We start from the raw sequence: 23,094 nt of genomic DNA, 5'->3' as shown, positions 1-23,094 counted from the left end.
ACTGAAATGGGCAGCGATGGGGAATGTTGTAAACAGTAGAGAAACAGCGGTGACAGGTCTGTATGCCCATCACTACACATGCACAGCAGTGAATGAACAAGCGAGTATGAATCTCACAGATGGCTTCCCTGGAAACCCGGTCGGTCTTCAGAGGAGCTCTGCATTATGTTTCAGTGTTGGCAAGACCAGACCCAGGCTAGGCCAACTGTACAAGCCTGTACTCTTAAAATGCTTTTTAAGGAATAGCATAATCTAACAAGAGCAGACACTGGCTTGACCTGATCTGCAAGAGATTTCCGAGAGAGCAATTACTCAGATCAAGCCCATATATAATACAAATTCCAGCTAAACCCTGAGTTGCTAAAAACCTGCTGATAGCCTGTGCTTGCCAAAACAAGAGGTGTCTCAAGGAAAACACGGATAGCTAAGGTTTCTATCTTCAAAAAACGTGTCGCAACTTTATATTCCTATAGAGACAATCCTGGAGGGGCAACAATAGTAGGGAAGTGAGGAGGTAAGTCATTTACAATCCATCTATGCCTTTTTGGAGGGAATGAATTCTGTATTTCACACATTCCAGATCAAAACTTTGGACTCTCTCTATGTGAAACAGTTACGCAAAGCACACTGAGCTCAGCTCAGCTTGGCAAGAGTGAAACCAAGATATAGGATCAGCACTGCAGCAAACTTCTTTGTTGGCCTATTAAAGCTGAAGTTTCTCAGCCCAGTAAGTGCGATCATAAATTTATGAGCTCTCAAGGGCTGTAACTCTGGATCTAGTCCTTTATAACACACATGCCAGGGGATTCAAGTTGAGGATCCTAGGTTTCCAAACTGGTCTGGAAGAGTTTGAAGAGCTTCTGGGGAGCCATGTCCTGCTTCTGATGCAAAGAAATCCTTCAAATAATTTTTTCCTCCTTCCCTGGCACTGCTTGGAGGAAAGAACAGTGTTCCTCCTCAGCCTAGAAGAAAGATTATTGTGACACATGACCTTTGAGTGACATGGAGGGAGGAAGATGAAAAGGTATTAGTCTTATAGAGAAAATAAATGTGTATAAAAATTGAAGCTCCTAGACAAGGTTCCTCCAGACCCAAACCAGTTAGCTTTTGCATGCGGAGTGCATGCACCCCAACACTCATAGTTCCTCGGTTGCCTGAACGATCATTTCCTACAGCTGCATGTGAATGGTCTACCCTGCATCCACATCTGGAAGCCCCAGACAAATTCATAGCTTCTGACAGCACTTTCAGTCCTGTGAGTCTTCAGCAATCAGATTTTGTAAGCAGCCTAACTGGTAGTAGTTGTCTGATAATTATTTAAAAGAAACTGAAAACTTGAAATGATGGCTCAAATTGATTTCATGGTGATCCTCAGATGTGCTTGCTGTCTCCTGGCATGCAGACTGATTGAACAAAAGGTCACTGCACAGAATTTAGGGCAGAAACCAAACTAAACAGTGCATCTCTGGGGGGGTTTCCTACGGATGAACATATTTTTTTAGATGTATGGAACATAGAGTTACTGGGAAATTGTTGAACTAACAATTCTGGAGAGCAAATACTCTATCTAGGTACAGCACAAGTGAGTGAGAGCCAACTTCCTGTACACCGTCCTGCCAAGAAATCTTCACGCTGATCTGGAGAAGGGAACCTCTAGGCATGGCAGAAAAGTTGTCTCTCCGGAGTCCATTCAAGTCCTCAGTTTTTCAGCTAAGAACATTGACAGTGAAACTTGTTTCTTTTTTGCCAGCTGGCATGGCAGCTTTTGTCCACTGGAAACTGGATGTAAAACTTTAATTCTTCTGAGATAGGCTGTCAGATCTGTATCATCTCTGAGGGATCTAGGCTGGTGACCGTCAAAATGCAAAGGCTCCACGACCAGTTGCCAATCTGCTGGATCATCCAGTCCTTCTGTTTCTGAAGCAGCCTAAGAGAGCTTCCAGTAGTGAATGATTTTCCGAGTACTACATAGAAACCACACATCACCACATCCAGCATTTCTTGCTTTATGCTCATAGTTCTTCCTATGGGCAGAGGAATGATTTTTCAGTCATGCCCATGGAAGAATTACTAGTGACTTCGCTGTGCAAAATAACAAACCGCATTATCTCAATCTTACCTTATACCGTGGAGCAAGTTTTAATAATTCCCTCAGTGGTACATCAGAGCCCACCACACCCAGGAGAATGCCATGAGATCGCTTAGAAAAAAAAAAAGGAGAATCCATTTTCAGAAGCAAAACCTGGTTAGTTTTCTACCTGAGTACACATTATTGTCTTTCTACTCATTTCTCACATGTCCTTTCTAGGCTTGTGTGAATATGTTCATTTAAAATAAACTAACATATCTCAAAAGTCTAAAGAGGTTGTTCCCGTGTTTATGGAGAGGAGTGTTTCTACCTAATGCTAGACATCATTTTTTACTACGATTCAGAAGTAACATAAGATCACTGAAAACAAGTTTTGAGGACAAAAGCCTTCATTCAATGTGTGTAAGAATAAAGACAAGGCAATCGTGCAAAACAACATGGATCGGTTGATAACTTGAGTCAACTAAACCAAATACCAAATACAAAATTGTTAACCTAAGAAAAAAGGAATCCAGGAAATCCCCATGAAATTGGGAACTAGTTGGTTTAATAAGCGTCTGGGGAGCATGATGGAAAAATGACACCCAGGTTCCCACTGCAGCGCTGTGTAATACAAGTTAAGGTCAGCCTTAGGTGGAGAAAGCAGACAAGTGTTTGTAGGACATAAATGAAGAGTTCATCCCTTGTACAGCAATGGTAAGGTGCCATCTACCATTTTAAAAGGATGCTGAGAAACTAGAAATGGTACGGAAAAGAGTGTCTAAAGGGCTTCAAAACCCAGAGGAAATATCCTTATCAAAGACACCAAAATTGTTCAACCTTTTTATCATATCAAAAGATAGACAGGTTTGGCTTTATTGCAGTGTAGTAGATGCTTCCCAGGAAAAGATACCAAAGGGTACAGGCTTTTAATCTAGAAGAGAAAGCCATTATGACAGGAAGGTGAAGCCAGAGAAATTAAAAGTGTAATTTAGACACCAGTTTTTAATGGAGAGTGAGAAACCACAATGGAGAGCTCAGGGCTAGATGCCATTCTTCAATGACACTTTTGCCAAACACAGGTTATTTGGCTCATGAAGGACCACCTCTACGAAATGTAAAGGTCTACGATAAAATGGACAGACTAGACAAGGTAGTGATTTCTTCCAGCCTGAAACTTTATGGCTCTGTGAATTAGGCTCAGTTTGAAAATGAAAGTGATAAAACAGGGAGAAGTCTCATATTTAAAAGGTATTTTGAAGAAATAGCATTCAGAGGAAATGACAGACTATCATTTTGTCAGATAAATTAACAGGGTCCCATCACTACCAGAGGTCTACCGCAGTCCCTAATGGCTGGCTCTTGTTTCGGAGACCCACTGGCTTTAAAACCCCGCAAAGGTTCATTGCATCCTTTCACCTCTGCTGGCTGGAAGGAGACCGAAGCCCACGTTGCACTCACCGTCTCGTTCTTTTTGCTGAAGACCGGCATAGCCACTGTTGTCATGAGCAACAGACTTTGAGCCTGAGATGCAAAGAGCTGCCACAGAACAACGAGCCGTGTGTTAGCAAACGCAATACCACAGATAAGCTGGACGAAAGGCACTGGAATTCCCAAGGACCCCAGATGTTGATTACAATTAGCCACCTCTTTGCCTCCCACACCCCTCTAAAAACAGATGGCAGCATTTTCAACACTCTGTATCCAAGAGGATCGTGGGATGGATGCTTGCTCGTGTGGGGTGATGAGGATGGGATGAAAGCCAGTGAAATGTGTTGAAGCAAGAGAAATGAAAGAGCTGTTTTAATGAAGAGACAGGAACCTGTAGAAGTGGTGGCACGATTTATACCCACCACGCATTGGGAGCGTAGACAAGAGCAATTATGCAACAAGTGTAAAAACCACTGACACAAGGAGCACAGAATAGAGAAAAGCAACACAAATATGAGCAAAATTACAAACAAGATATCATCTCTAATGCAAACACATGAATACCACGAATGAGAAACACCACAGACAAATATTTAAAAGGCACAAATACACACCGAGCCTGCTTATATATACTTGTTACTCAAGCATCTAAGCTTAGGAAAAACAGAGACAAAATCATAATCCAAGCAGATACAACATGGTGAGCTATCTCTACAGGGGATACAGGACATGCACATGTAATGAGGTAACAGATGCTCTCAGTACTGCAGAAGGCAGATACTCTAAAAACACACAGGAAAGGAGGTAAAACAGGCAAGACACATGCAAAGGAGTCTCCCAAACATGCCTAGCTATCAAAAGGACACCTAATCCCTCGATGCCAGTAACATCCCCTTTCCATCTCTCAATTGGTTGAGGCAAGAAATGAGCTCCTGTCTCCATTGCTGTACATGCTAGGAGCCATAAAGGAGCCAGTCAATACTCTATGCAGTTGCTTAATAGAGATTTGAGCCTGGTGTCTTGAGAGTTACTGATCTGGATGATTCTGTGTGGAAACTTCCCATCCACAGCAACGCTCACACCAACACACAGCAAGTAAACTTCTCTGGCACTTACTAGACATATGGAAAAAGAGATCGGGTGAACTAAGCTACAGCACAACACAGACACCCCTACCTACTCTGAACCAACAGCACAGCTCCCCAGTACATCCAGCATTTCCTCTCCTCTTCTCTTCTTGCCAGTACTGCAGCCCCCACCCCCCCTCCAGATGTACAGGCCAGCTGTGGCTGTGAGCACTGTCACCAACACACCAACTGGTACGAGGGACACAGCACGCTCACAAAGCACAGGGGTGCAGTTACCTCCTCAGACTGTGGCAGCTAGTGAGAGACATGGATGAACAGACAAATGAATACATGAATGGAGGAATGAATCAAAGATGGGAGAGGTTGGGGCGGAGGAAGTGAATGGCAAGCCAAGCCAAGAGGTTAAGAGAAGAGGTTCAGCAAAAAAAGTGCAGCAAACAAGGCCCTGTGGCCACCTTGGGAAGTGTGACACCATACAGCAGTGCCAGAGGTGGCAAGCCTGCTATTTGAATAAACTTGTTAGATAGCTAGTAGCATTTCCGGAGGTTTTGCTTAGCACACTCAAGTACCATGTCCCCAGCTCTCACTTGGCACAGCTCCAGCAGCAGAAGACATCCCCACGTTACCACCACGGTTGCGTCCTCAATGGTCAGCCACTGCACAGAGGTGAGGGATAGTCTTTTCCCGTGACAGCATAGCACCTATGCACCATGATGGTGCAAGCCTGGCTAATTTGGAGATATTTCTTGGGGTTCGTGTGGCCTCAGTATGGTTTCTCACCATGGATCTTAAACCCAAAAACTATGAATTCTTCCCAGGGCTGTGTCAGACACCATAAAGCTACCACTGGCCAGACTGGGGCTAATAACTTCAGTCCCACAATGGGATTGCATATGGAAATATTCTTAATGTTCCTAGAGGATTTCCTTCCCCCTCAGGTTTGTTTCTGGAAGAGGGAGAGCTAACCAGGAGTGAGATTCAACTGTCCCACTTATGCAGACTCTTCTCTGGGGTGAAGAGTCCAGTGTAGGAAAAAACTTTATCTCCTTGAAAGCACAGAGACCCCCAAAAGAAGAACTGTAACTTTCACTTTCTACAACGTAGAAAGGCAAGGAAATTAAGATTGAGGAACCTCATCTATTTAGGGAAGTGCAGAGGAAGGCTCCTTCAGTGGTGGTTTACTCCTTTGTCCTTCCCTTCACTCCTTTGAATTTCAAAGCTGCCTTGGCAACACAACACCTGCACCTGCTCGTGGTCCAAATGTCTTAAGTCTTCCTGTAGGACAGGCCTGAGATGAAGCAAGGGGTGTTTGGAGTCCTGACTGTCTGGTCCTTTGCGATACACCCTCTTCCTGCAGGGCTAAGCACAGGGCCACTGTGGTGATGTTTGGTCTTGATAGGCCAAGGCACGAAAGAGTGAGCCTGCTTCCCAAACTGAGATCCGTATCTTTGAGTGGCGAGCAATATGCAGTTAGCTGCTGGGCTGGGGAGATAAATCTCTGTGACCTGTATCCTGAGCTGTAAATAATCTTTCCTGTGAATAATCCTTTAGAAGGTAACCTGCTTTTACAGAAGCACTACTTAAGTCATGCTGTGCCTGTGTGATTAGTCCTGGGCTCCTGGGTCACTGCAGATTCAGACCTGAGTCTGCATACAAATCTCAACTCCAGAAGTGAGCAGAAAAGAAACTGTCTGTCTCAGCAAAGCCAGAGGCCGGTAATTTCTATCAATCAACCAACTCCTGGTTTTAAATACATTTCAGGACTTTATTTAGATGCTGATATACAAAAGATATTTAGATGGGAAGCTGGGATAAGTTATATGCCTAACGTACTAGCTGGGCATCCAGCACCTTTACCAGTTTGACCCATAGGCCCTGCAGTTTGCTGACGAAAGACTTGTGCTGTAGGTTCTTACCGCACTGTCCATGTAGGCTTCAGTCCAAATAATGTCGTGGTCGTGGTTGATGACCATGGGACGGCTGAGCACATGCAGGTACTCCATCACGTTCTCCTGGACGTCCGCGAGCGTGGAGATCTGAGTGTAGTAGCCTTCATGGAGAAACAGAGGTGTGAGTCACTCTTCTAACTCATCATCCATATCTTTAAACGAGTGTCTGTGCAAAGCTAGAGAACTGGATGTCAAAGACTGTATCCAAGTTACCTATTTCCAGAGCTTTCTCCCCACGGATGGACCCATAACAGTCTAACACTACAACAAGGAGTACGGGGGAAGAGTGTCTTCAAGTCATCGAAAGGTCCTCTAAACTAGCTGCTTAACCAGTTAGAAATGCTAACATAGTGTAATGTCACAAGGACTCTTGTCCTGCTTCTCACCAGATGGATGTGGTTGGTTGTACTTGGTATAACACAGAGTATGTCAGATAGATGGAAAACTTTTATCACTAGGAAAACACTGCCATGTGAAAGGGCTTATGGTCTGATAAGCTCTGTGATGTGGCAACAGATTTAATGTGCTTGGAAACAAGGACTACAAGAGCTGTACAATGTGTCAAAACAGAAGAACCAAAATCAGTGAGCCTTCTGCAGAGCTCAAGTCTGGTAAGTGAGAATTCAAGTGCAAAGAGCCTATTTTTGTTCTCCGTTTGGTTATTCGGGAGAATCCATTCTCACATTTGATGGCGAACTAACAGCACCATGAATTCCCTGTGGCTAATCTTATGGCTGAACACACAACCTGAAATCCAGGTTTTTGTTTAATCTAACAAAAAGTTAAAACGCTACGTGTGATTCACAGTGCTAATAGGAGAATGAGCCTTGAACATCCCCAGCTCAGGCCAGCAATTCTTGTCTGCCAATTCCTTTCAGTAGCAAGTGCACCCCTGCATTTCATAGTCTGCTGGAGCCGCTGCTCAGACGGGAAAAGAGCGCATATACCTCACTAGTCAGCCTCCAACTTCAGTCTTCCCTTCTTTTCCCTTTTTAAGCAGGATAGTGATGTAGCAAGCATTGTTGACTGCCTCCATATGTGCTGAGGCCAAGTCATGCTCAAACAGGGAAGGTTTTTTTTTCCCCCTCTTCATTTACGCTTGTGGTCTCTGATAGGGCTAACCTAACTTTTTAAGCGCATAGAGGTGACTCACCTGCTCTGAATGGATTTTCCCATTCACGCCATTTCATGCCAGTTACAGAGAATATTGGTTTTAAGGTGGGATTAACAAGCTATTCTGGTACCTCAGTGAAACCACTGGCACACAAAGAATTTGGCCAGGATATAGGGGTTAACCTGTAAACCTTGCGAAAAATGCTGTAAAAATCCTTAAAGAAGTTCACTTTACATCTCGGCCAAAAGATATCAGGCTTTCTGACAGGGTTTTAGACGGATTGTCAAAAGCCAGCAACTGGGACAAAATAAGCACAGGGGCTTAGGTAGACTAGACCCAGCATGGATCGCGGTCATAGTGTCCCTTGGCACCGTGACAGGAAAAATGTGGTGGCTCAGCATGGGCGACTTGTGTTAGTTGGACACAGACACACTTCACGTGGACTAGCAGGGCCTGCTTTTTCCTTTGGTTGTCTTCCAACCAAGGGCCCGCAGGGCCCCGGCTGTAGTGGGGAAGCCTTAGAGGGGTCCAGGAACCGGTGGCTGCAGCCCATGTGTGGCGTGTGTGTGATGGGAGTTGGGGAGCCATTCCCACACAGCACCTTTATTGTTGCAGGCGATCCATTTCACGTTGGGGGCAAAAGTGACTTCCCGTCCGATGAGGTAAGTGAAAACCCGGACCTGGGAACAAGAACGCAAAGGTAGAAGAATTAGTCTGTGATGTGCTACCAAATCCAAATGGCCGAGGTCTGGCATCCTGCTGTACGCTGGTGCGAACGCCTGTTTGTGGCGGAAAGCAATAGCTCTGCCTTCACACAGAGACAGAAGCCTCTTGCTCCATTTGTTTTGCATTTTGTGGGCTGGAACTTCATTTCCAATTACAATAAGCTCAGAAAGCCAAGTAGCACCCGGGATCATCTGAATAACAAGGCAGAAGTGCAAATTCTATTTGATTTTATGATCGCAGCTCTGCCAGGCACTCAGCAACCACACGCGGAGTGGTTTATAGCTCACAGGAATCCTTTACCCAGGGGAACTGCTGGCCCCATGAATCATTTAAAGAAAGCTTCGCCATTTCTCCTGTGTTTGACCAACAACAAAAGAGCCAATCCTGAAATAAACTGCTCTAACAGCCCCATGCTCTGGCCTCTCAGTAGGCTGCTTCTCTCCCTTTGCGCATCGCTGCTAGCTGGGATGAGGTAAACAAATAAATCAGGAGGGTTTAGGATGAGCCGTAGTCTATTCCACTTTCACGGTCTGTTCTTGCTAGTACAAGCCTGTAATCACAGACCTCAAAGGACACAGGGCTGGAAGGCACCTAAAGAGGTTGTCTGGGCCATTCCTCTGCCCACCGTAAGAACTGGAAATAGCCAAACATTTTCCCAAACAGGATCAACGATAAACAGTCCTGGATGGGACTAAAATTATTTACATAAGTATTTTCTTTTTTTTTAATTTTAGATTACTCAGCTCAGTCTTTCTCATCTTATCAGGAGAATGTTTTGATTGCCCACACTTTTGGAAAATGAGGCGTGTGAATAAAAATAATAAATCAATCTGCACTGACCTACAGATATCCATATGTGATCCTACCACCTCTAAAATCACTGCAGCAGGCTGTTGCCCGGCTGCTTTTTTTTGTGTTTACAGCAGGATGCACGCAGGTATTGGAGGATGTGAATGCTCCGCTCTGCCCGTGGTCCTGGCTCACGCTCTTCTATTCCCACCATAGCAGGATAGCACCTTTCCTCACCCTTTCTCGTTATTGCTTCCCAGACAAACCTTCCGATCTGGCCAGTTGTATTTTTCGAACACAGCTTCATAATCCTCCACTGCTCCGTCTGTGATCAGCATGATGGCTTGGTTACACAAGCCTCCTTGACCGGCGTCTCTGAACTACAAACAGAGAGGAAGAGCATCAGTTATCTCAGCACAGGCCGTTTCTGTGTAATTGCAGTGTATTTAATTCATGATGGGCCAGATCCCGACTTCCTCTCGCAAACCTCACACCGTGCTCAGAAAGAGCTCTGCTTAAATAAGGACTCTGTGTGTATGTTGCACATATATATATTTTTATTTATACAGCTCTTCTTAGCACATGCGGACACAGGAGGCTTTACAGAAACAAAATAATAAGGAGAAAATAAGTGCTGTGGAGGAAGGGTGCGATTGCCTGCTGCTTCACATCTTGCACAGTCGCGTTCGTTTATGCAAAACAACTACAGACTGACCATAAACACTGCAATTCTGATTTGACAGCAATAGCTGTCACTTTTTATGGAAGAAAAAGTGAGAGGAGGGGGAAATCAGACTCATTATTTCAGGGTAAATCCATCAGTCTGCCAAAAAAATAGCAGAGGAAAGCAGGAGCACATGAAAGAAAAGAAGGCTACTGCCATCAGAGCTGAAATAGGTTATGAATGTGGCATATAGAAGGGCCATACACTGTAATGACAGATGACCTGTGCATAAGTTATATTTTTAAGGTAGACCGGAAGTCTGCTGGGATTGGGGTACAAAGGTTGATGTGCTCCCAAGGACACACGGAGAGGTGTTGAACAGGGGTGCTCTTGCAAGGCAGACCCTGCCTGTTCAGCCAGGAAGACCAACCTTCCAGTGCTGCTTTTATCCAATGCTCCTTCATCCAAAGCCATTTGCCTCTCATGCCCTCAGGTACTGGCTCTAGAAAACCCAAGTGCCTTACGCAGCACCAACACAGGTGTTGAACTATCAGTCACCAGAGGAGGTGGCAGAGGACACCAAGGAAAAAAAAAAAGCAGCTACTTTGCTGCGGCTCCTAGCTCAGTGTCAGTGTGCTCTTCTTGCACAGCATCTCACCGCTTCTATGTTCTGAGCAAGGAAAACACTAATCAGCCAAGAAGGATACAGAAACTGATGCGGAGTAAAGAAATATGGAAAAAGGAAGATATGACGGCTCTGCGCAAGAGATGGATGAGAGGTAACGGTGTGAGATGGAGAGCATATGGAAGACTAATTGAAGGGTGACTAAGGTTATATCAAACACAGCAGCAATTTTAAACCAGAGGGGCTAGTTATAAATGAGGAAAAAGGTATCTAAGTGGCAAGACTAGTCGCATAAAAGGAAAGCAAGTGCTGGGTGGGAGAACAAGAGCACTGGCTGCAAACTGGGACTTTTTAGACACTTTAAGGTTCAATTCACAAGTCCCTTCTGGTTTGGCAGTGCTATGTTAGGACAGAAGGCAAATCTCTTTACCAACAGGGATGGCACTGTGGTTCCTTTGCAGATTAACGTCATGACCATCAATACCTGGAAGCTAACTCCAAGTCCAGATTTTCCCAGATATTTTACCACTCCTACAATTAGCTCTGTGATTGTCCCTTATTATGAAATTACCAGGTTCAGAGCTAATAGAACCACAGTATCTCCTTCCACAACCATTTATGTTATCAGTCCTGCCACCTTCAACATTACTTTGATATCACTGAAGAACCCGTTACTCCAGTAAGCATGGATCCAACAGCTTCTGAATGACCGTTCCATTACTTGCATCACTGACCAGTATCAGTAGAGATGATCATAAGAGAGAAGGGGGGTGTAATAGGGTCGTTTCTAACTAGCTGTTCTTAGGCAAAACACCCATGTGAATTACTGAATCAGGATGAGGTGGTTGGGCATGCTCCTCCTCTTTCATATCGCCAGAGCAGCATGTTCAGAGGAGAGGTAAACTGCACCTCTGCTGTTGTGGTCATGCAACCCAGCAGTGGGGATCTCCTATGTCTTTCTCTACAGAGTCCCCAGGGTCTGACGTTTCCAGTGGTCCAAAAGCTTCTACGCTTTGTATCATAGAAACAAAACCCCATCGGCGCCAGCTACAGGGTAACTGAAACTCCAGGAGGGATCAGAGCAGATGTGCCCCTTGCTCACAGCAAGGAGACTCGGGGCAAAGGCTGAGGTTGCACAACAGGAACAAACACAGGATGCTCTTAAGTTCAAATGAAAAGGGAAAAGCAGTTGACAGCCACGTGGGATTCTGCTGCAGACCATCAGGTAGGAAAAAGACAAGGAGTCTCAAGTGAGCTATTCCTAGGACAGAAGTCAGCTGCGTGGAGATTAGCAGAGAGAACGGTTAGTGCGGATGTCCATTAGGGAGGCATAGGGTTATGATGGTGCAGGAGATGCTGTCAGAATGAGATTCTGATCACAGATATGTGAACCTTACAGTTACAAAAGCAGCTTATTCCAGACTGTTGCAATCGACAACATGTTTTGTTTAGACAATTATTAAATTAACACTTAATTAAGGTCACCCACGATTTCATCAAACTACTTAAGACATCTTTTCATGTAGCTTACTTCAGACCTCATAATACTGAGATACTGAGAAATTAGATGTTGTATCAGAACTAGCAATCTCCTAATTACAGGAGTAGATGATATTTTCAACAGGGAAAATGAGATCATCAGTGTCATAGAAATAGAGATTAAAGAGACAGATTTAGAAAACAAATGAACAAGAGGTAATCCCTGATTTTTAGGTCCTTTTGTGGCTGGCTGCAGCTGTAGCAAATGATCTGACAGCATTTCGCATCAAGCTCTGAGCATAATTCCCTGCTCTGACTGAAGTCCCAGGAGCGTGAAAGAAAGGGAGATGAGGAACAAGATGTCCACAGAACAGATGTCTGAAGAGCTGGGGGGACTAGAGCTGTGGTCGGTGAATGAGGCACAGAGCTATGTATTCTCCTCTATAACTGTGGTCACGTTGCCAGGAGAAACAGGCATGATCTAATTAATTCAGGGTCAGAGTCTCTCATACTCCCTTGTTTGCTCATTGCCATTTACTTTGCAGTTACAGCCTGGCACGGGGTTACTAATGAAGCAGTAGGAACATCAGCATAGCTCAGTGGGGCGCAGGCATGCGTGCTGATTATAGACACATCTGGCCAGATGACTGAGCAGCCCCTCTCCGTCTGCTCCTGCCCATTCTTATGGAGACCGGCCTCCAGAAGTAAGTACTGAAAATTCAAACTTGGTGGAAAGTGTCCCACGGGGAGAAAAATCAGCAGTAGAGAAGGAAAAAAAAAAAACAGTGAAGGCGACATTAAGCAAAATGGCATAAACTGGTAAACAGGAAATCCTGAGCTTTGCATATCCTGAAAAATACGCTACAGAATCCAGGTCCATAAAAAGGGGAGTGGAATCAAGAAAGATTTAGAAATGTTTAGATAAGAAGCAAGAAAGGGAGTAAAAAGAGTATGTTGCCAGATGATAAAAAACAGAGGGAAATGGTCAGGCAGAGATACTTTATAGCCTCCATACTTCATCATCAAAAGGACAATATTGTAATGGCTGGGTACATGCTGAAGCGATAAGAAACAAAGAAAAAGAATGAATGAATTACAGGCAGGGTCACAAAGTGGTAGGGTTAAAGAAAAAGTTAATTGAAAGCATTTGAATAATCTGTGCGCAGCAGGAAGGGAGAGAATTACAGAAGGTGTTGCTGAACTACTTGCCTCATGGGCTGAGACCTGACTGGGACTGTATGAGATCCCAAAGGATGAAGGGGGAATCAACAGAAAATATGTTTTACAAGAAGGGAAGAAACTAGATGGGTAGATTGTCCTTAAACTTCTAGCCTGCTGCTAGAAAAATTTGTAACGCAGTCCTCAGAGCGCACAAAGTGAGCGCTTCCCCACGCAGATGGGGCATAAGCCACAAACTCCTTTGATTACTCACAGACAGGTGTATTCTTTGTATGACACTAGTTTGCTTAAATTACTCAGAACGTTATGTCCCCCTGAAATCCAGTTTGTTACCAGTTTCACCATTTTTCCCCTCCCATATAGCCATTTTAGCGTGACCTACTCATAATTAACATCAAAATTTGTGTAATTTCTGAGTTCGGTAGCGAGTCAAGGCACCGTTAAACCAGCTTAGTGTCAAGAGGAGACATCATTCCAAGGTGGCCTCCAAGGAGAGCAGAACCTGAGGTTTCGTTTCCTCCACAGGGTCAGAAAAATATCAGCTTTCAAAGTGTGTACTTACTCTGAGCAGATCCTGAGAAAGGAGGACCCATAAGAATCACAGATTTTGAACTACCTAATCCTAAGAGTGTCATATATAATAAATAGGATTAGGGGAGTGTGTTTACATATGTATGTATATACACACACACGTATGGCATGCCTATAAAAATATATAAGTATCTTTACAATTTGGTTTACATTGGCAAGACTAGGAGGCTGAATACTGGCTGGAAAGGAATACCGCAGAGGCAGATCAGCTGGATAGGAATTAACAGTGTGACAGCGTCTGAAGGAAGGTGACTGTTGTCTTACATTGTGTTAAGAGGACCATGGTGTGTAAAACAAGGAAGGTAATTATTCTGCTCTGCTTAGCACTTGATAGCTCTCAGCTGCAGCTCTTACATGCTGTTGGGAGGATGGTGTTTCAGGGAAGGCAGGCAGCCTGCAAGCAGCCGAGAGCAGAGAAGAAGCAGCCAGAACAAAGGGATATAAATCCTACAGGAAAAGGGCGAGGAAGACAAGATGTGCCAAGCTTGTTGAAACGAAGAAGAGAAAGTAGCAGCGAGATAGGCTAAAACTTGATAAACAAGGAAAGAGCTCAAAAGGTAACACTTGATGCCTGAGGATTTTGAAGCACTTTATAAACATATGCTTAACACCATGGTTTCCCTGGGACGTATATTTTATTGAAACCACTCGGTGTGTGGCTAAATTGAAATAGAGAGTTTAAGTGGTTTATTGAGCGTGGCAGAGAAGGGGCAGGGGAGGCTCTGGCTAACTGTTCTCCTGATACCGTTCAGCAAATTGCGTCACAGATTAAAATATGCCCCACATACCCCAGAACATATATGGAGGAAAACAAAGACAGTGAGAGATCATGCTCTTCTTCAACCCCTCTCTGCTACTCATACCTCATTGAGTAGGTCTCTACTGGGCTATTAATTCTACAAGCAACTGGACTGAGGAAAATTACCAGGGAAATTTTGCAGTCACTTTCATTACAGATATTATTACTGGTTGTCTATTGTAATCAGCAAAGCCTGTTTCATCAGTGCGATGTAGCAATTCTCATTCTCTTGCGTATGCTCCTGTGAACAATAACAGGACAGTCGGTGAGGAACAGCTACAATTACAAGCTGAGAATGTGAATTTTGTCTGACAGGAAGGGGGTGGCCAATACCACCAAAGTTCCCCCTTCTCCTGCCTGCATGACTGCCGCAGCACAGATTTGTGTCAGGGCACACTCATGGAAACCCTTTTCCTGCCCTACTACTGATATAGATCTAAGAAGCTCTAAGAGAAGCTTTCAGAGAGTCCTTAAAGCATACGAGCACTTGCAGGTGGTACCCTTTTGCCTTAAGCTGTGGTACTTGCAGAGCCTGGGGTCCTCCAGCTGGTGATATCAAGGCACTCTCTAGATGAGCCCTTACCAAGGGAAGCTACAGCATGGGGAAAGCTATTGCAGGACAACAGGCATGTTTCTATGCTTGCATGCCTATGTATGCACAGCCGTGTGTGCGCTGAGACGTAATCTCTGTCTCTTCTGAATGTCACCAGGCAGACAGAAATCCTGGGATGAAGCTGCAAAGCGACTGGCAGGAGGTCCTGCACCTGCAGCCGTCCCACAGCTGGCTGTGAACAAGGCTCCCAGCTGACAGCTTCAGCAACCTTGGATTGAGGTCCCAGTTTGCTAAAGAGGAGGCAATCGTGGCCCATGCTACAATGAGTGACCTCCCTTCTGTCATGCTGAGAGAAAGCTGCAACCGGTGTTACTGTGAAAGGAAAGCTGGGTGAAAGAGATATATCTCCCTGTTTCACACCTTTCTTTTCTTTGACAACAAATTAAACCATTTCTGAGCTCTGTTTTCATGGACAGCAGTTTCCAACATGCGGAGAAGCGTGACTTGAGCAGTCACCAAGAGCACAGTCACTGAGAGCAAAGCCACCTTTCCTCATCTGCAGATGCTCAAAGGAAAGATGCTCAAATGCCTGAGTCAATTGTCCTCTCCCCAGATCTTAGGTGATAACAGAAGGCATGAGGGAAGCAGCACTTCACCTTGGAACTGAATTACACCAGAAGGTTTTATCACCAGTGGACACTGTACTGTCTAGAAGCAATCTCAGAGCTGTTTTGAGCTCATTAGCTAAGGGAGAATCAACAAGAGTCAAGATAAGTGGTGACTACTAAACCACTGACTGCATTTTTGATGCCAAATAGAGAGGAAAAATATTTTCTCTATCATCTGCCAAAGAGTTTCTTCCCTATTACTGCAGTGGAGTTATGTTAATCCACTGGGTGGCATGGATATCACTCTCTCTCTGGAGGTATTTTTGGTCCAACTATATCAGTGGAGGACAGTTTTTTTTCCGTCTCAGCTGTTCCACCACGTACCTTCTATTTCCCATGGGCGCACCTGGCTTAAAGTAATGCAGGGTTTTATAAAGGTCCAGGCTCCTGGACGCCTGAGTATTGCCTAGTTTAGTGGGTGAGCCATGCCTGCCAGAAAGGAATTTTGAGGTCTCATTAGTGGAACCAGATCAGTTTTGGTGTCTGTGCCTGGCATGATCAGCTGCTATCTCAGCTGGGACAAGCAATCTTTCTTCAGGGTTCTCCATTACTCTCCACTGAGGCCTTCAAAGCTGTGCTGGTTGAGAGAGTCTTCAGTTGTACTGCATTGGGCTGCTTTAATCTGTTGTCTCTGTACATGACCAGTGCTACATTGGATATTAAGAAATCATGTTTCCCCCGGTGGAAAAATTGTTTGAATATTTTGATTTATATAACACAGGCCTATATAGGCTCTGGATCTTTGGTTTTAAAGATAAAATTAAGTTTGTCATAAAGTGCAAAAATACACGTAGATAAATCTAGCAGGCATCTAGTCCATGTAATTTTTCTAGGTTTATATCATTACTGCTTCCCTGGTCATCTCAGTAACTACCTTCTTCCAGAGACGATGAACCGCTACTACCAGGAGTGCTGCCAGCCTATTAATGAAATGCTTGGGCTATACCACACTCTTCTCAGGTTGCCGTTAGAGTCATTATGCTTCTGTTACCACTGACAAGTCAGCTCAGCTACCACCACCCCTGGGTCCAACTCTGATCATGCTTGCAGTGACATAAATTAGGAACAGCACTACCATAGCCAACAAACTTAAACTTTCTGTTTGCAAAATAAGTAAGAGTGCAGAATTTTTCCCAGGTGTCAATACCTCTAGCACACTACCTTTAACATCAATGCCATCATTATGGCCACTAGCATTGTACCGTGTACATATTTTTGTCAGCACCAAAGGCATTGGCATCTTTAGGCTGAGCCCACTATAAACAGTGCCATAAGGAGGTGGGGGTGTTTGGCTGGTTCTTGGTCCTTTTGTTAACATTCCTTAAGAAACAGAGTTAAGTTGTATGTTTACCTCCAGGCTACTGAGGTCCCAATTGTTCAATGTCAATGAATCATTTATAATTCTTATCGTAGGACATGACCAGACTGACTGATTAATTCTCCTCTACCTGTGATTTCTTCCCCAAGCACTGAGCCTCTGCAAAGTGACATTGAAATACATCTGAAGCCTGAGAATAATCTTTCATGTCTTCATCTACTTACGAGGGCTCACTAATAACATTATTTATGACCAGAATTGTTGCCCTCAGCTGATCAGTTATATTTTATTGCCACCATTGCAACCAAGTTGCCTGGGCAATGCCTGCTTGTGGGGCTCATTAAGGAAACACTCATAGAGGCCACAACCTCGCCAGATCCTGATCCCTCCTGGGCGGGCATCATCAGCCCCAGGGCATCATGCACAAACTGACACCTCCCCGAAGCCGGGTCACTCCTGCACACTGCTTGTCACAAATTTGGGGACCATGAGATCAGCTCATTCCGCAGCACCATGAGGGATGTGCTAAGTCATTAGATGTAGAGGGGAAAGTAGAGGTGGGCAGGGACACGTGTGCCCTGTGCAAGCATCAGCACTGACTCTCTTACCTCCCTCAGGATTTTAAAGGACTCTGTCAAGGCCTTGTTCACAGTCCCCACTCCTTTTGCCTGCAGTTCGTCCACCAGCTGCTTGAAGTGCTGGCAAGAAGAGAAGCAGAAAGGCAGCAATGAGTTGCAGGCACGGTGATCCTTTTGACTGGGGGAGGAAAGGGTAACCTGGAAAAGTCTGTGCCGTTGGACTCCTGGATCCTTCATTACTGCTAGCAGGGCAGTGCTGCACCACGATGGATGGAGGTGGGAAAGTCAAGGAAAGTCAAGTGGCCCTTCCATTGGCAGCACCATCATGTCGCGCCCATGCATCTGCAGCAGGACTGCATTTCTCAGCGTGTGGGCTGTGAACCGTTTTTGGTCCATGGAACATCATGCAAGGGACAAAATTATTAGGAATTGGACTTTACCTTATCTGCCCCTTTAAGGAAAAAAACCCAACACGTTCCTGTGCATGCAAGAGCAACAGGACTGGAGAAAAAGAAAACCAGTAAACAAGCTTTCAAATTTTAACAGGCATTGATAAGGTTGTAAATGAAACCCTCAGGAAGTGCTCTCTGTAGGACAGACAGTGACCAAACGGCTAGGGATTCCTTTGGGAAACATTGCAGGACGCACATCACCCTCTGGAGTCATTCTCTGTGACCCAGGGCTAAACTGGGAAAGAAACTGGAGAGAATGCTGCTTGTTGAAGACATGGAGGGATGTGCTACCTCTGTGTTGTTAATACAGAGAGAAAAAGGAAGAAAAATGCAGTGAGAGCAGCTAAAGATACCAGTCAGGCCACAGGGTGGTGGAAGAGCCGGATGCAGGCTGACCCCCTGGGGGCTGCTGAGCCCTCCTGGATCAGAGCAGCAAAACCCCTCCTCGTGGAAACCTTGCTGGCAGTCCACTCTGGCAAAGGATCAGGCCAGGCTGAGAACACATTCACTGGGAAAGGGCCAATTTTTCTCCTTTCTAAGGGCTGACAATGGGTGGTTTCAACAACGGAGAACCTTTGCCATCTGCATGCTGGTTTTCTGTAGCAGTCTGGGCCGGGGCTGCTTGTGCTGCAGGAGCAGTGGTACACAGGCTGCTGTGATACAGGGAAACTGGTTGCTGCTGTTTAGCTAGCCAGCTGACCTGATGTTACAGCAACTTTGTGTAAGCAGAGGTGAACCACGGAGCCAGCACACGCCACTGCTGCTTGTCTCTGAAACGCAAATCCACACGCTTCTGGGAGGTGGCTGTTTCTTGTCCCTGGAGTTTCGTGTCACAGCATCTTAACCCCATGTACTTGAGATAACTACCTGAATAACATCAATAGGAGCCTGGTACTCACCTCTCTGTTATCTCTGTCTGCTTGGACCAGGATACCCTTAAAACAGGGTTCGATAAAATGAACATAATCATTGTACTGCAAAGAGAAAATGAAAAGAAAGGGGTTGTAATGAGAAAATTCACGAAATGGGTTCATGTCATAGATGGATGTTCAGAAAACTGTATGGAGCACGATGCCATTTTATACATATATCCCTTCAGAGTTGTAGTGATCATGGCAAATTATAATTTTGATAAATCTTGTATTTAAATAATGCGTTAATTATAGTGTTTTGCTGAGTTCTATCTGGGCATAGCTACACATACAAAGTTACTTTTTTTTTTTTCCCCGCTCACACTCCAGAGATTTTCTCCACACTCTCATTAGCTTATGCCTCTCTCCTTGCTTTTAGCACTATTTGCACATCTTTTTGACTTCTGGAGACTTTGAGAGTCCCCAGTCACCAGCTGAACCTTCCAAGTGGTTTTGTAGTTTAATGTCTGATGCCTCTGGTGCTGAACAAAAACATATCAAGTTATCACACATTCGCCAAACTGTGATAATTAGTGGGGTGTCTGCTTCTAGCCTGCTACATATGTGAGCTAAAACATGCCAGTGTAAACCTTTTCTTGCAAGGTTCAGAAGAGCATAATTCATAAGAGCATGGCTAAGACGCTACTGATGCTCAACTGATCAATAGGAGCTTAGGTCAGGATATAACATGTCTGAGCCGGTAGCTTCTTGGTGTGAGTAAAGGGATGTATATTATGTGCTTTCTGGGATTGTTTTTGAAGATGATATTTCAAACTCCTTAATGACTTCCCTCCATTTTTCTGCCAACACTGTTCATTCTTCCGTCTATCCAGCCTTATAAAGTCAGAGCTGTCACCACTCTACTTTCTAACTATCTTACACAACAAGAACCTATCAATAAAAAGTAGAATTTATATCTCAGTGACCGTGCCCTGGCAAACTTTTATAGAAAGGATCCTAGGGAAAGAGATGGCGCTTGAATTAGCTTTGAAAATTAGGAGGCGAGCAGCCATTTGCCTTTAAACTGGCACGAAGCCCCTCAGTCTTGGCATGGATCATGGAAAAAATTTGCTTTCTGTGTTCAGTGGTGCTGGTTCTCTGCAGGTAATAACTGGCCCATCCTCATCCTGGATGGGGCTTAAAAAGGGAGAGAGTAACACCAAGGCAACCTGACCAAACTCCATGCAGGTCTGTGCACATTGACTCTGAACTGGATTGCAGCCTTGCAGGAAGCCGGTGCACAAAAAAGCATATGGTGGTCATTTTCTAGCCTGGAAACATTATAGAATCATAGAATGTGTTGGGTTGGAAGGGACTTTAAAGGTCATCCAGTCCAACCCCCCTGCAGTAAGCAGGGACACCTTTAACGAGATCAGGTTGCTCAGAGCCTCATCAAGCCTGGCCTTGAATGTCTCCAGGGATGGGGCCTCCACCACCTCTCTGGGCAACCTGTGCCAGTGCCTCACCACCCTCATTGTAAAGAACTTCTTCCTAATGTCTAACCTAAACCTACCCTGCTCTAGTTCAAAACCATTGCCCCTCATCCTATCGCCACATGCCCTTGCAAACGGCCCCTCCCCAGCTTTCCTGTAGGCCCCCTTCAGGTACTGGAAGGCTGCTATAAGGTCTTACCAGAGCCGCCTCTTCTCCAGGCTCTTCTCCAGCTCTCTCAGCCTCAGTATTATCCTGAGGATTATACTGCTACTGGAGTCAAAATACAGTATTATGCTATACTAGGTGAATTTGTTAGCTCAGGTCCCTGTTAGCTCAGGTGTTTCTCTAAACTGTGTTATCTGTTACAGTCACATCCATAGGTAAAGCAAAAAGATGCAGCCAACGTCCTCCATAGAGGGGGGTGAGACGACTTAGCAGCCACCCTGCTGACTATACAAAGGTGACTTCCCAGGGGTAATTGGTTTTAATCTGCCATCCAACGTAAGTACTAAGTGGGACTGAAGGGTTGGTATCAGGACAAGGATGACAACTCAGCACTGGAAATATGACATACTTACTGCAATGATGTTGACAAAGTCATTTTCTCCCAGAGTATCTAAAATGGTGATGATGGTGTGTTTGGCAATGGTCATCCGCAGGCCCTTCATGCTCCCACTGACATCCACAATGATGACAATGTCCTTGGGAGAGGTGGCTGCTTGGATGTACCTTTAAAAGAAGAAGAATACAAGGAAGCAGGATGAGTGTACAGGGAGGAGGAACGCTGGGCATGCTGCTATAACAGGATGCCAGCTGCAGCATGACATGCCCCACCAGCACAGCTATCTATCAGGGTCAGGCTGGGCATCCGATGGGTCACTTCTTACCAACCTGCCTCTCCTGCTGGCCCCAGCATCTCACTTCCCGCATTGGCAAGTGCTGGGCCTGCTGCAGGTGTATGTCCAGATTCAGCAGAGTGACAATTGCTAAAGCCTTCTTTAGCCATGCTGAGTGGACCAAGTGCCCTGCATTTCTGAAGTCTGAACAGCCCTGTCCTTCTGGTCAAGAATTATAAGGAAGCATACACGTGCCACATGGAAGTCACCACCAGTGTAAGATGCCATATGGAAAGCTGGCGCTGGCAGGTGGTAGGGCAGGCTTCCTAACCTGGTATTGCCTTCATTTTTGTACCCCTCATCTCTCTCAGGAGCAGCACAGGGCAGCCACTGCTTATCAGCAGCTCATCAAGGTGTCACCTTGGGAAAGAGGGAGAGGAAGACAGGGAGGTGCTTTGGCCAAGTCACTCCAAAACACTTACCAGCCGCGATTCCTGCAGTCAAAGGAGATGACTCCATTCTCGTCTGGTAACCACTTTATTCCTGAAGGGAGCAGCAAAAGGAACAGTCAACACACACAGACAGGCAGGCATCTGCTCCCCACTCCCCAGGCACCCGCACTTCTGCTGTTCACTGCTGAGACCCGGCTACCCCGCGGGGGCACGCGAGTCTGGCCAGCAATAGCAACGGCCATTCGGCAGAAATACAAGCAGAGCTGCATGGTCTTCAGCAGTTCTCAGTAAACTGTTTGTTAAATTTCTGTTAAAAAATGTACCTAGACATAGTCTGTCCAAATCTGGCGAGAAATTGCACTTACTTTAAACTTTCTGCCACTTTGATGTAGTTCTCAACAACATCTTTTTCTCCCCAAGGGTGGTTGAGTGCATAAAAAAGCAGCAGCAGTGACAGGGACATGTCCCAGATTCCCTGCTAAAGGCTCTGTTCACAGTCATCTCCACTCTCCCCCTTCCACAACACGTGACAGGTCACGGAACAAGGGCATGCACCATCTGACAGAGGGGCCACCAGGCCAAGCTACAGCTGGGGAGGATCTCGTGGGTTCCTCCAAGCACGGGGCCTCCCTCTTGCTCCGTGACCTTACATGCCGCTTGCAGCTGGCAAGTGGATGACAAGTCAGGCAGACCAGCTGCATCTGCCATGTGTGGCCTTGGAGATGGAGAGAGGCTAAATTCCACAGGCAGCACAAGGCAGGGTGCCCTCCTGCAGCCTCTGCACCCCACCTGTGAGATTTTCAGGTCCTGCCGTGGTGCTTTGTGAGCTTTTTGGAGTGCAGTCTGCCTAAAGCACACCCCTGCCAGCAGCCTTCTCCGGGGTCACAAGGACAACATGCCTGGGGGGCTGGTCCACGGGGGGGAAAAAGGGGTTTATGCGTGCCACGGACACTATTCCTTCATCCTACATAGCAGCCACCCACGCACTGAGTATTTTCTGTTCACTGCACCCTGCCTTTCATGGGGACACACTGCCCACAAACTTCCTGGACTGGGCTTTTCCACAGCATGGGCCCCATATTACAAGACTTTTGGTTTGCACTGAATGAGCAAAGCCGATCTCCGCTCTTTTACCTGGGTAGAGCCTAAAGAATCCAGTGGAGCTGCCAAAGTACTGCCAGGTCAGTGTGGGATCCCTTTCAAAGTTGTCCACAAAAATAGGATTCAAGGCTTCTGACATGTAAACGCCGTTCAGGATGTCAGGGTCTGTGGGGAAAAGAACAGAAATCGTGGAAAAAAAGTGTGCAAAAGCGGGGAGGACACCCACCACCCCTGCTGAAGGAGGGCGGTGGGAACAAAGGCAACCCCAGGAGGAACACGGCCTTGTCCA

At 45.6% G+C, this 23,094-nt stretch overlaps 1 protein-coding gene across 1 annotated transcript in view; it reads right to left on the bottom strand.

Moving 5' to 3' along the window:
• The window catches only part of CACNA2D4 (calcium voltage-gated channel auxiliary subunit alpha2delta 4), a 132,402-nt gene that overhangs the window by 91,126 nt on the left and 18,182 nt on the right, over positions 1–23,094 (bottom strand). Inside the window, exons 6-17 of the mRNA XM_054214270.1 lie at positions 22,839–22,970; positions 21,735–21,795; positions 20,995–21,145; positions 18,971–19,045; positions 17,650–17,739; positions 14,058–14,150; positions 9,432–9,545; positions 8,252–8,330; positions 6,504–6,637; positions 4,864–4,881; positions 3,530–3,607; positions 2,120–2,200 (exon numbers count right to left, since the gene is read on the bottom strand). Coding sequence (XP_054070245.1) covers positions 2,120–2,200; positions 3,530–3,607; positions 4,864–4,881; positions 6,504–6,637; positions 8,252–8,330; positions 9,432–9,545; positions 14,058–14,150; positions 17,650–17,739; positions 18,971–19,045; positions 20,995–21,145; positions 21,735–21,795; positions 22,839–22,970 — 1,106 coding nt within the window. The remainder of the gene's footprint in view (positions 1–2,119; positions 2,201–3,529; positions 3,608–4,863; positions 4,882–6,503; positions 6,638–8,251; positions 8,331–9,431; positions 9,546–14,057; positions 14,151–17,649; positions 17,740–18,970; positions 19,046–20,994; positions 21,146–21,734; positions 21,796–22,838; positions 22,971–23,094) is intronic.

The sequence above is a fragment of the Rissa tridactyla genome, chromosome 1, assembly GCF_028500815.1.
Source record: "Rissa tridactyla isolate bRisTri1 chromosome 1, bRisTri1.patW.cur.20221130, whole genome shotgun sequence".
NCBI lineage: Eukaryota > Metazoa > Chordata > Aves > Charadriiformes > Laridae > Rissa > Rissa tridactyla.
Note: the sequence above shows the minus strand (reverse complement) of the source record. Positions and strands in the feature narration are given on the sequence as shown.